This window comes from Arctopsyche grandis, chromosome 12 (assembly GCF_051622035.1).
Source record: "Arctopsyche grandis isolate Sample6627 chromosome 12, ASM5162203v2, whole genome shotgun sequence".
NCBI lineage: Eukaryota > Metazoa > Arthropoda > Insecta > Trichoptera > Hydropsychidae > Arctopsyche > Arctopsyche grandis.
The window spans coordinates 26,867,749-26,882,735 of NC_135366.1; the positions used below are offsets into that span (position 1 = coordinate 26,867,749).

Sequence of the window (14,987 nt, forward strand, 5' to 3'; positions counted from 1 at the left end):
GCCTAACGATGCGCCAAAGAAGCTTTAAAATTTAAAATTAGAGCGCCAAAAGTCATTCAAAATTTTAAATTAGAGCGCCAAAGGCGAAAATTCTTTCTAAGGGTGTTTAGAAAAAGTTACCCGAGGGCGCCATCGGTTGTAACGCCGGCACTGACTACATACACACATATATGCCGGATTTTCAATCATCGACTGTAAATATTGACGTCGACTATGATTAATGAATAATTAAGATAATGTTTATTAATTATTTAAAAAAATATTTCTATTTTTATGATTGTAAATCATTAATTCCTGAATGTCCACCATTATTGATTTTTTGTACCATAGGTTGGGCAACGCTGCATTAGATTATCATATTTTGCAACCATTCAATTCAAAATTCGTGCATATTCTTCACAATAGGTATTAAATATTACGTAAAATCACAAAAAAACTGTCTATAGATCAATATCAAAATCCTTACAAAACGAGAAGAATCAAGATGTCTCAATTTTATTGCAAAAAAAAATTGTTCTATTATAATAATTATAAATAATCGTAACATGCAATCATCGAATGACTTGTATCAACAGATTTTCGAGCGATTAATTCCGTTTCAATTAACAAGCAATACACACTTAACACGATAATCTTACGATTAGCTTAAAAAAGAATCAGTGTTCACGTGCATTGTAACCAATACTGCGAATCTTTTTTTTTGTACATAACACATTCAAAGAGATTCGAATGTGCAACACAGAAAAGAAAATAAAAATATATCAACACACATACTGTAACAAAAATGGTAATATTTTAGAATTAAAAACTTCGACTCGAAAATATGCATTTTTGTATTTTGTACAATATGTGTTTCTCGGTTTGGTGATTATTCCGCAAAATGCGATCTCGCCCAAGTCTCACGACCACGTGAAATATCATACGAACGAGAACTCGAGTGCCAGATAATACGTATTCGCAATTTTCGTGACCAAGATTATAAATAATCCGGTTCGGTGATTATTCCGCAAAAAGCCATCTCACGCACGTCACTAAAATCTCGATCACGGAACATCTGGCACCCAAAAACTCCATCAATCGAAATATTGTACTAACGAGAACCCAAGTGCTAGATATTCCGTATTCGAGATTTTTGTGGCCACGATTATCATGTGCGCGATCGCAATTTACGCAATAATCCGTTTACCAAATAATCCATTTAGCATTTCTCATACCGCCAACTATGCTCTTTCGGCCAAACAGTCAAACAAATTTTGTTCCTCGGCGTTCGTGACGTCAGTGTGGTCGGGAGTGTTGTGCCGGGAGGTTGTTGTCAGAGTTCATCGCAACTATAAATTGACAGGAGAGTGGAGCCCCAGGCCTAGGCCTCCGCCCCACATTCAGCCACCCCTTCGCCCTGACACAGGTGAGACTCCCAACATCGCCTCGCTTCCCAAACCTTAAATTTTATTTCATAAATACACTAACAAGATCATCAATCAAAAACAGAAACAAATCACTCAGTATCAAAATCAAACTTGTCTTTTCCACACAAAAAATCATTCAAACACTAACAATCAGCAAAAAAATTGCAACTACACCTCCCAAGTTATATCCTGTAAAGTACCACTCGTTACAAAACATACCCCATTTCACAATTACAGAAAAAAATGATGAAAAATTCAACCCTCATACAAACACTACGCATCGGTGACGTCACACCAGACATAACCCCAAACCTATACAGCGCAATTTTAAAATCGATTTCTGAAAATTTCATGAAAATTCATTTCAGCACGATATATGCAATACATTTGACTTCTGCATATTGTAGACTCGAAACTTGTCACATCAATTTACATAATAATTGCACCATATACTTTTCAATGGGATATTATTCACCGATTTCAATTTCCTTCTATAGTTCTAATAATAACTCATGCGTTGTATGGTTTGTCATAACAGACATTCAAATGTTAATTTCATACAATGCATAATTTGTATATTCATTGTAAACAGTGTCATACGCATATTGTATAGCAATTACTTGTGTGTGTTTTCCTTCATATATCATTTTAGGTGCGTTATCTTGTTTTTTTTTTTACATTTCAAGTCAAATTTCAGCTAGTTGTTGAAATATGTATGTACCAGTTCATATGTATATAGTATTATTCTATATATTGCTATGCTAAATAAACTATCTTTATTTCAATTTTCATTAAATATTAATTGAAATGTTCTATGGTTGACTAAAAAGAAAGCTTTTGAAGAAAAATCATCTGTTCCAATAAGGACGAGGCCGGTAAGGACTATTGGAACGGAACTAAAGGAAAGGTTGATATTCTAGGGGTGTTATAAAATATCAGTAGTTGAAGAAGTCAAGTAATAAAACAGTATATGGCTCAAGTCTATAAATTTTTATTAATTCTTGTCCATTTTGCTGATTAGCCGTATGTATCATTTTATTGTCGTTACGTTTCAATGTTTTATTATTTTTCGCACGCAATCCATATAATTAATGGAGATCATTACAGTTAAGTTTCTACTGATAATTGCAATTATACGCAAGCTATTTTTAGTTCAAAAATATCTTTTTGATAAGATTGTATCTCTGTTACATGAGTATTTGCTTTTTTTTATTTTATTTATTCAACTATTTGGTTTGTATGTATGTATTTTATATTGGTTACTATTTTTATGATTATTAATTTTGATTAGTATGGTTATATTATTTAATTAATATAGGCAACAATTTAAATAGTCAGTTTTTTTCATTTAGTATTTAATGCTCAGTAACTTGACTACAATATTTTTTTTGATTTTTAAATGCTTTTTATTACTGAATTATGTTCACAATACATCTTATATCTATTTTAATAGCTACTGATCTACTAATCATCGTATTATATTGTTCTAATGTTAATGTACAGCATAACAGGAAAAAGAGCTCAAAAACCTATATACAATTGCGAGTACAATATGAATAATAATTAACGGTCAGTAATTTGCTTATTTTATATTTGCTTATCGAAGTATTTTTTGACAAACAGACAATAGTGATGCATTCAAACAAATTTACTGACCAAATTACATAGTTTAAGTCTATATATTTTTAAAGGCAACAAATGAAATGATCAGTTTTTTCAATAAATGGTCAGCAACTTTTGTGGAAATTTAGTGATAATAGTGCAACGTATAAATATTAATGAACGGTCAGTAAATTAATTTTTGTTTTAAATATTTTTTGACTAAGAGACAATAGTGAAAGCAGCCAAACAAAGTTACTAGCCATTTAAATGCCAGCCTCTAATATATACATATATGTATATATTAAGTCAATGTATTTTTGAAGGCAGCAGATGTGGTCAGACTTTTTCAATAACTTTAACGAAAATTTTGTGATTATAGTATACCAAGTAATTAAATATAACCGGTCAGTAAATCGCTTATTGTATTAAATATTTTTTGACAAATAAAATAGTAAAGTAGTTAGTGACTGATAATATAACATTACTGACCGAATCAAACAAAGTTACTGACCATACAATTGAATATCGAAATTGGATGAAATTTATAAGCTAAAAAGCAGATAATATTTTCAGTATTTTTGTACTGAATTTCGATGAAAAAGGTCAAGATATGTTTAAAATATTTACTATTAATAATACATACTGACTTTTTTTTAATTATTCTTCAGATAGCTTTATCAAAAAAAAAAAAAAGATTGGGAACACCATTTTCAGTTAGTAACTATTTATTTAAAATATTTGATTATATAATATTTATTAAAAATATTGATTGTATAATATTTATTGAAAAAATTCATTGTATAATATTTTCTAAAAATATTGATTATATAATATTTATTAAAAATATTGATCAAAAATAACAACCATATTAAAAATTGATAAAAAAAATTGAGTACTGAACGAATAGACTAAAATTCTATTTTTTTTCTTTTTTACAAGATATAAATTAATCATAAAATTAGGCCGGAGTTTATAATTTATATAAATACATTCCAATAATTCCTCAGCATTTAATAAACTCACACTACAAACCAAATCCACTTACTCCAATGTTTCGAAAGCAAAAAACCAATTTTTTACTAACCAAACAGTCAATTCATTATTTACAACCACAACAAAATACATCACATGACTTCTATAGAACCAAAAAAAAAAAAAAATCAAACTTCTCAATGCTAACAAATCATCTGATCAAAAAGGCTCACCTTGAGCGCGCTAATGACGTTATTATATTACGGCTATAATAATAATAACATTTTTATTTTTTTTTGTACGTGTTACAGCTCATGAATTGTTCGACGGCAATTCGGGTGAACGCGACACTCATTTAGCATCGCCTGAAACGTTCCATTGGCCGAACATAGTATAATGGCAGACGCCTCCGACCCGAGCATACACCATGAGAAGGCCGCCAGCAACCTGGCATCCGTCTGCGACAGTCCCGTGACGGACCCCGGCTCGGCCGTCAAGTCCATAGACAACTCGAACGCCTACGCCGGCCGCAGCAAGATGGACTCCAAGACGGGGGCCCTGAAGAAGTCCTCTCGGTATCGGAGCCGGTCTCTCTCCGCATCCTCCGCCGACTCGTACAGCTCAGCTTCCTACACCGGTAAAATAGACCACTATTTTTTTCTCTTCACCTAGCATTGAATGTGTTCCGATGCTGAATACGAAGTGTATGAATGTATTAAATTTTTCACACTCGTTGATTTTCTATTTGTATGTTAAATGAATTCCCGTGAGAGCTTTTTGTCGCTGCCTCGGCTCAAATTTATACAATGTACTTTTTTCGTGAGTATTTATTTAGATTTTTCACGTTCGTTTTCCACGTTTATTACTATTTATAAACGATAGAAAAATATGTGTTTTGATTATCTGTATTTGAACGCTTCTTAGATTGCTGCTCGTTATACGGAACTTACAAGTCTCATAGATGTATTTGTATTTGTATTAAACTCTTCGATGACTGATGATGGTCTGTATTCGTATTTATTGATTTAAATCTTTATTATCAACTAATTGGGGGGGAAAATTTTTCAGAATCGCTTCCTGAGATTCGAATTTATGTTTGTTTTAAACGATTCTTAATACTAATACATATGACAAGTCTGTATTAAATGCTTTAATAATTTTATTTTTTTTTATTTACATAAAGCTTTTACTTACAATGAGTCAGTATAGAAATTTCGCGTCTTCACCTCATTGATACATTAAATATTTTTATATTAAAACGTTCAAAATAATGAAACTCTAGCCTTTGGGCTAAAGATCACAAAAGTAGCCAGCAGTATGGCTCGTTGTTTGCATCAATGCTAACCACTGAGAGGTTCTAGAGTTCGAGCCTTGAGCTGACCTGGATTGAAGAGAATTTATTCCGGGTATTTCTGCAGAACTGCTGATCAGACTTGGACTTTAAGTCGATCTTTTCCTATCAGAGTTTTCCAATCCTCATCAAATTGGCAACAAAAACATACTACCTACTATTTGTCACCACTATTTGAATATGACTTCAAATTTATATATGTACAAGTTTAATACCATAGGTGTCGCTCAGGGTAAAATGGTATTAAATTAATTAATTTAAACATTTTTTATTTCAACATATGTACATAAATATATATAATACTATCGATTAGTAGTGAATATGATCAAAAACACATTTTTTATTTAAAACCCTACGTATTATTTAAATTAAGCGCCTAATAATATGTATTATTTTATATTAATTTATCATATTTTAATAAGTTGGAAATAATACTATATATTTTAATATATGTACAGTGCATACATATTTAGTTTTACTACTCAATATTACAACTGGACAAGGTAGATAGAATTAAATGAATAAAAATAAATAATACATCATTTCAGACACTGATTCTCTTCAAATACCATTAAATATAGCATACATCTGATGTAAATCTTTCAACAATCCTTGTTAAAGTTCAACGCTCCGTCGCTGCTATTGTTTGATTGCAACACAAATATTTACCGATATCAGTTTTTTTCTATGTAATATAATACACACTTTATCTAAATCTAAGCTAAGATTATAAATCATGTTACTTTCGATAGTATCGTCACATCTTCAAGTGTATATCAAACACTAGATTTATTTTATAATCCCTTTAGTGTATTTTCAGATAAGCAAAGTTAAATAAATACAAAGTTCCATACCCGTTATTAATCATGCGTCAATTAGCTGTCAGTTGACACTTCACAGTTGATCCCTTTCTTTCTTATTGTGTCCGAGTAGGACTGAATTGTATAATTGGCTGTATGAAACACTCTGTATGTTCGACGGGTTGTGTAATCTATTTTTATCCTTTTTGAGTCGCTTATTATTGCCAATGTAATGGGCAATAGATGTCTCCAAATTCGATAGCCAATTTGTGCAATACGTGCTACCGACACCCATTCCATCAAATTGGCCTGTTGTCATACTACATTTGTAACTTTATTGAAATCGTCCCATTCGCTTTCATTTGGCACAATTTTATAATGTCTTACATATGTCTATAAGACGGATGGTCATTTGAGTAATGGCAAATAACAATAAACGTTCCAACAGAGTTGAAAGCAAAAGAAAACTTGTAAACAGAGCAGTAAGTGCAGTATAGAAGAGGGTTGTAAAAAAAGGTTTTAGACCAACTCAATGGTAGCATTTTGCTCTAATTAGTATCTGTCCTTAGTAGAGTTAAGTAGAGATTGCTGCCTACCATGTATGGGTGGCCAGAAAAATGCACTCGTGATAGTTGCACTCTCGAAACATCCAAACTTTCAATAGTGCTCAACGAGAACTAACGCAATAGAATTTCACAAAAATGCGTCAAGGGGTATTTGTATGTTATCCGAAGGTGCTAACCTTTTTTTGTGGAATTCTATTGCGTAAGCCATAGAATTAGCCAGCAGCATAGCTCGGTCGTTAAGCTTCTGCTTAGCGTCGAGAGGCGCCGGGTTCGATCCCATGAGCTGACCTCGATTGAAAAGAATTTTTCTGAGTATATCTGTAGTGCTGCTGGTCAGACCTGGATATTTGTGACTCCAGGTCGATCGTTTCCTATCAGAGTTTGCCAATTTTCTCTGATTTCATTGTTGAAACGGTTCCCGGTAAAATTAGCTAATTATCCTTCCTACCTACTATGTCGCCACTATGTGAGATTGAGTAATGTACAATAAAATGTATGTACAATTCATAGATGTGTCGTTAATTTGCGAGTTTTTCAGTGTCTCGTAATTCAGCGACTTGTATAATAAAAAAAATGCTGCAATGTTTGTAATTGGCCAGAAAGTCGCATTGGGGTTACCTGTAAGGGCTTCCTGGTATATATGTAAAAAAATAAAAAATAAAAAATAAAAATAAGTAAGTTCTTTTTGAGCGCTTTTGAAATTAGGACTTCTCGAAACTGCGCTACTATTCAGTGCAATTTAGTGCATCTTTCCGGGAACCGTTTGTATGGTAGCTGGCAATTTTGGTAGAGACAAATCGCTCAAATTAAATGGGACAATTTTTAAATTTATTTTGTAAAATCCAAAAATTAGTCTAAAATTAATTGAAAACATAAATAAAATTAACTAATTATAGAAAGGTGTTTTTTGTCCGTTTCAAAATTAAAACGTTTGATTATGTAATAATATTAAGTCCCACTGCTTATTATCTACGTAGTAGTAGTTCATCACTACGACTCTACGAGGGATGAATGGGCGAAATAAATTGTCCAACTAAATGGTTTTAAAAACTATATGCATTATCTACCTTAAGAATATTTCTAAAAACTGAATATAAAATATTCAAGAGATCGCAAAGTGACCACTAACAAAGAAACGTATACGTGCTCATTTGTACGCGGACGGCCGGACGAGGGTGCGGGGATGGAATGAGGGGGAAGTGAGGGGGTGATGTGAAATGACCATTAAAACCGCTAACGACAATAGCCTCGGGTGTGATTCATGTATCAATTCCTTTTCAAAATCACCCGTTGAAATATCAACGGGCACCATACTACTATGTTCATCAATATTTGTGCTTTTTTCTGGATATTTTTAATTTATATTTTTCCATGATGGCATTACAGGTTTCTCCTGAGGGAAACCTATGGTATTGTAGCGTGGACGTGTAGAGGGGTTTCCTAGATTAGAGTGAAAGACGCACAGTATTGGTAGAGTTTATTGTACTTGATCCGTCGGCCTGTCAGCTCCGAATAAGCACGGACTATAAAATGGCCTAATATTTATACCTAATGTGTACTCTCAACACAGAGAGATCATTGGTCATTGGGTCGTGAGACCTTATTGGCTGTTGTATACAGCTTGTTCATACGTCGAGACCTTTTTGGCGCGAACGCGAGATCAGGTGAACCAGTGGTCAACGAGCAACAATCACCTAATCTCTTGGTTACAGTATTAAACTTGTACATACATATATAAATTTGAAATTATATTCAAATATTGGTGACAAATAGTAGGTGGGATGGTTTTCGCCAATTTGATTAGGAACCGTTTCAATAATGAAATCAGATAAACTGGCTAACTCTGATAGGAAACGATCAACATGAACACAAATATCCGAGTCTGACCAGCAGCACTGCAGAAATACTCGGAATAAACACTTTTCAATCGAGATCAATTAAAGGCTCGAACCCGACATCCTCTCAGCGGCTAGCATTAACGCAACCACAGGTAAATATAATATTCACCTGTGGAATTCAGCAATTCCTATTTTGCACAATCAGTCAAACAACTGGCGATGAAAATTTTTGAGTATGCGACGAGTAATTTGTCGCACCTTATCGCGTCGTGTCCCTTCACTGTGCACTCGAACTCGATTCAGAACCATTTGAAAGCTTTCAAAGCATAACCATTTTAAATTCAATCTCCGATACATCAATCTCATAGTACTACACAACTTCCAATTGACCGGCTTAATTGGAAACGGCAATTTTTTTTTGTGATGATCATTATATTTTTCGAGACCTTGGATATGTATGTATGTATGTATGTACATGCATACATACGTGATTTTAACGTATTCAAAGCATACTCGGAATAAAAAAAAAACCACTACATATTGATATGATGATCGGAACGAGAGAGAGGGAGAAAAAACTTCGTACGTACTATTCCTAGGTAACTCATTTTTATTTAATATTTTTTTTTATTACTATGTTGTTATCATCGATGTTTTGAATTTGAATGAATAAACGCGACTCCACTGGTACTTCTCGTTCTTTCAAGGCAATCCTCAAAAATTATAATACGAATATAATAAAAATATACATATGCACGAGAAATTCCTTCTAATGTTTAAAAATTTTTCCATCAGCTCAATATTAATTATTACCAGTTTTATACGATCACGTGTAGGTTTTGTGTTGTGTTGAATTTTGCAACCGACTGGTTTTTTTTAGCTCTCTAATATAATATGTATAATAGTTTTCTCATTTTGATTGCTAGATGTATACGCACTTTACCTTCGATATGTGTGGATCTATGTAAGTTTGAAATGTGTTTTGATGAAATCCAATTAGACATGCTTATGAAATGGTATAGTTCCACTCAAAATATACGCATAGTGCAGATATAAAGATAGTACGGGCGATTATATAAGGTGAAAACACACTGAGTGGTATGGGACGTCACGTCAAGTGGGTGCCTCCCAAACTGAATTCGGGTGTAGTTGCACGTGCAGAATGCATATGTTTGGGAGGTCGCACGTGTATGCATATCCATATGCAACCGACATTTTTTTCATATATTTCTTCATATATGGAATTCACCGTTATCGATCACTGTCAAGCAAGGATAAAATATCACCGAAATCACTCCAGGGGGTGATTTTTGGGACTGTGTACCATGTATATAGGCTAGGGGTGCTGTGTTTTTTCGCACGTTTAAAAGTATCTAATAGAAAAAAACACGTACCACGTACCACTCAGTGTGTTTTCGCCCAGACAGTGTTTCATTTTTTTACAAGGTTTTTATTAGTTTCACTAGTACAACGTTAAGTATTCCCTTCCTTAAACTCTTCCGATTGCTCTGAAACATTTCCATTTTGCGAGGTTTGGCCCCTGATAGAGATTTCAATTGTTTCTGCTTACTCGATAGTGAAATATAATCGTAATTAACATGTTTAAAATTCAAAAAATCTTGGGACAACTCTCGATGATGATGACAGCTCTCGACTACGTCCAGGTATTTGCCCATGCATATTTGACTTTCCGCCCTCCACTCTTTTTGTCAGATTTTAATTGTTTAAACGCCTATAAATTTAACTTTTTCTTATTAAATTTGCATCATAGGCTTTCATGATCTTTATATGGGTTACGGACTGCAGCCCTTTCAGTATAGTACATTTTTGTCTGTATATATGTATATATTTTTATTTTTCTCATATCTCTATATTTGTTCGACCATTGTGGCGCATTAGGGTACTTCTGTAATGCCACAATGGTCCAAACTTAAACTAAATATAAAATAAAATAAATATGTACATATGTAACTCACAAAATAAACCTACATATGTAACTCACAATACGCCATTTGCATCAATTTTTTTTAATATAGTATTATTAAATAGGTAATTGGATTATTAGTCACATTTCGATCACCCAAAAGACAATTTTTACCATGAAAATCGTGAATATGGAATATTTGGCACTCGAGTTCTCATTAGTATGATAGTTATCGTTAGTATGATGGACTTTTCGGCTGCCAGATGTTCCGTTATAGAGATTTTAGTGACTTTTGGGCGAGCGCTTTGTGACCAATAATCACCGAACCTATGAAATAATATGCCTGTATAATTCTTATTTGCAATAAAATAGTTGACGGTAATTACCCCAAGGGGGCCGTTTATTGTTCAAATGTTGTAAATGCATTGTTAAAGGTTTGCCGAACCTTTTTTACAAAGCATTTACAACAATTGAACAATAAACGTCACGCTTCCGGTCCTATCTCTAGTAATTGCCGGTATTTGCTGATGGCAAAAACTTTCCGATTTACCGGTATACCGGTATTGCAATCCCTAGTGATGATGTATAGGGGTTTAAATTTTGAAAAAAGTTTTGTATCATAGTTTGCTGTGAATATGGTATTCTTTTAAACTCGCTTTGAGATGTATTCGAATGACATTTGTGTAAATAGTAAAACTAAAACGACATTTGGAATCGTTCAACGCTTGATGATTAGCATAACAGTCGTTTCGTCTGCTGAAGACGTGCTCGTCTTTCAGAATAATTACACTGTCTTATAAATTGTTTGCTGTGGATACAGCTAATTCTCGAAAAAAAATTTGCATCCTAATTGCACAATTGAGAGTATGAAATCTTAAGAACGTTGCGGTCTATAATTTGTTAACGAATCGCATTGTGAATTTGAAGTCAGCTTTCGTTCACAGATAGGATTCGTTTTTAACTCGAAATCCGTACTGTCGTTTTTTTTCGATTTCGAAAAAAATATATTGCGATTATAATTATTTGAAAGAATGGTCATGACGTCAAATATTGTTGTATCAAAAGTGACGTTCGATGTTTTGATGATTTGTCATAATTAATGATGATTAGATTATGCTACCAGAAATCGCGATTTTCGAGATACTACTTGCACACGTTTCTGAATTCTTGAAATTTTTCTTTGAAATGCATTTGTTATTATTTTATCTACATATTTCTACAATGTAAACTTCTGTTTGTCTGCTGTGCAAATCTACAGTTTTTGATTTAGATCCATCAAATTTGGTATACTTATATATCTTATCTCAAACAACTCTTGGCAAATCGACTATCTATTATATAGGTTTATACATATATAGATATTTGTTTGTCCGCTATGCAAATCTACAGTTTTTGATTAATATCTACCACGAATTTGGTTTTCCGTCTCATAGTATTTTCAATTTTATACGCCTGAGACACGCGCGGAAAATCTGTTATACATACCTACATACACGTGTATATGTTTGTTTTTCCGCTATGCAAATCTACAGTTTTTAATTTAGATCGAATAAATTCGGTATCCTCATAATATTTTCAATTTTATTCATCTGAGCAATTCTGGGAAATTCGACTATATAATAGACATATGTATGTATGTAGATATTTATTTGTTTTCTGTGTAAATCTACAGTTTTTAATTTAGATTCACTGAATTTGGTATAATATTGTCAATTTTATTCGCCTAAGCAACGCTTGGTAAATAGACTATCTATTATACATACAAATGTATGTGTGTATATATGTAAATGTATGTTTGTCCGCTATGCAAATCTACAGTTTTTGATTCATATCGACGGTAAATTTGGTATGCTGTTTTATTCGCCTGAGCAACACTTTCGTCTATATATCTATATATCATACATATATGTAGAAATTTGTTTTTCTCTTTACAAATCTACATATTTTAATGTAGACTAATGTTGTGCCCGTTTATTTCAACGAGTGGTTTCGGGGAGGACTTGATATTTGAATTAAAATAAAGTTATATATGTTATATACGGGTCTACTTGACTTGACAGAATGTTAAATTACAGAAAACGCAAATATCGGACGGCAAAGATCGAAAATCGAAAGATCTTAAGTCGAAAGATCAAAAAAATGGTGCATGGTAAACGGTACATATTCACTTAATTTGCGCGAGCAGGATACAACAGGAACAAGAGGAACATGCTTTTCCTCCCGTATTCTGCACGCGCACATAAACACGGGAGGAAAAGCATGTTCCTCTTGTTCCTGTTGTATCCTGCTCGCGCAAATTAAGTGAGTATGTACCGTTTACCATGCACCATTTTTTTTTTGATCTTTCGACTTAAGATCTTTCGATTTTCGATCTTTTCATTCTGATATTTGCGTTTTCTGTAATTTAACATTCTGTCAAATCACGGTGACCGGTTATATACATATGTATATATGTATATAATTATAATGTTAGGTAATTTATTTTCGCGCACGTAATATCAATTGTAATAGAAAGTGCGCGCATTACACGTTCACCAATCCAACGGCCATTTCGGCCAATGTACTTCTATAATAATGTATTATAATTAAAGCCCGGACCCTGAGGGGGCCGTTTATTGTTCAAATGTTGTAAATGCATTGTTAAAGGTTTGCAAAGCATTTACAACAATTGAACAATAAACGGCACGCTTCCGGTCCTACCTCTAATTATAATAGTAGTATTTTATATTATAACTAGCTGAACCCGTCATGCGTTGCAATGCCAGAATAATGCATGCAATTCCCGTTCCCGTTCCCGTTGTGTTCCCGTTTCAAGTATGGTTGGAGCTCAAAAACGTCTCTTCAAAGCCGTGTCGTCATAAACCAACTGGTAACATGGTTACCAACGAACACATTTCCTTGACTACACATTGGCGCTTCAAACTTTCGCGTCGGTAAAGTCGTAATTACGAATATTATTATTAAGAGGTATTTCCCGTTTTTTTTTATCACAGCAAGCTTCCCGGACATGCATACAACAAATCGTAATCGGTTGAGTGGCTTAAGAGCCTATACGAGACAGACAGACGTCGCTATGCGTACACATTGATAGGCCCGATCATAGAACTATCAAATGGACTAGTTCAGTAATTGAAAGTGTCCCAAATATACAACGAAGGCTTGTAAAATCGTTCGAGCTATCGCGACGGCCTCTTTCGCATATGGCACACTTATATTAAATACAAAATCAGTTGAACGAACTTGAGACACGCACAGATGAGTGTATTGCACTTGTTCTTCAGCACGTATCGTCTGAACGCATAGTTTTATATTGCACTGTTGCAATGGCGCCGCCGTATTGATAAAGTGTTTGCAGTTTTGCGAAGGGAAATAAAAATTTTATTTTTTCAGTTATTGGTGTCGCATCGTGCCAAAACTTGCCTTTCACAACAACACTGTAGAACTTTACACGCCCTCGTTTCGTTCGATAAATAATACTAACGAGGGGTTCGTTTCCTTTGCTTTGAATTTATCAAAAGACCAGACCAATACAGTCTATTATGTACATACATATGTACAATAACCTATTTCATTCGTGAATCTCCCCGGAGGTTACATTCGTTGAAACCAATATATGTACATATGTATAATGGTGCGTACGCACCAAGCCAACGAACGGCCCACAGGCCAACTTTAAAAACCAGTAGCGTACAAAATATCGAAATAAAAATTAAATTTAAAAATTGAAATTAAATATCAAAATTAAAACTATTATTATTATATTAAAATTAAATTCAAGTATCAAAATAAAATTATAATCATTATATTAAAATTAAAATTAAATATTGAAAGTTAAAACAGAACATGCACAATTTAAATAAATTTCGACTTTTGTTTGTCGAAGATGTTTTGACTTACGAAGATACGCACTAAGATCGAAAAAAAATCAAAGAATTATTATTTTTACTTCCCCGTAATGCGCAGTTACTGAGAATATATCATGTATTAGTATGGGTGATCCAACGATTTTTGCTAACCCGGGGTGTTGTCGGTCACATCAAACGGATTTTTTTATTCTTCAATTGTTTCTCTCGTCGAAATAAATCAAGTAATTAAATCATTTCAGAGGTAAAATTTATCGGATAATGTGTGATTATTAATTTTATTTCGACGAAAGAAAAAAAACCCTTTGACAAATCACCGACATCCGACACCGCGTTTTTTTATGAATTGTTTTTTTTTTATCGAGCATCCAAGTGGAAATACAGTAACATCTCGTGACGACTTTAACAATATTTTTTTTCGCTCGTACGCAGAGAAATTATAATATTTCTCTGGTTTTAAATGCGGTATCGTCGTAATTCAAAACATTGTTGTAATTCAAAACATCAACGATGATCTAATTTTAGCTCAATCTCGCTCTTTAGCTTGATTTTGATATTTAACTTCAATTTTAAAATTTAATTTTTATTTCGATATTTTGTACGCTACTGCTTGTTAAAAAGTTAGCCCAAAATCGTCGTTAGTTTAGTCCGTAAGCACCATAAGT

General features: G+C 33.3%; 1 protein-coding gene across 1 annotated transcript in view; it reads left to right on the top strand.

The window, feature by feature from the left end:
• Positions 1-1,160: 1,160 nt before the first annotated feature.
• Positions 1,161-14,987, top strand: part of LOC143920381 (adenosylhomocysteinase-like 1) — a 40,112-nt gene continuing 26,285 nt past the window's right edge. Inside the window, exons 1-2 of the mRNA XM_077443257.1 lie at positions 1,161-1,405; positions 4,292-4,617. Of these exons, the coding sequence (XP_077299383.1) occupies positions 4,377-4,617 (241 nt within the window). The 5' untranslated portion in view covers positions 1,161-1,405; positions 4,292-4,376. The remainder of the gene's footprint in view (positions 1,406-4,291; positions 4,618-14,987) is intronic.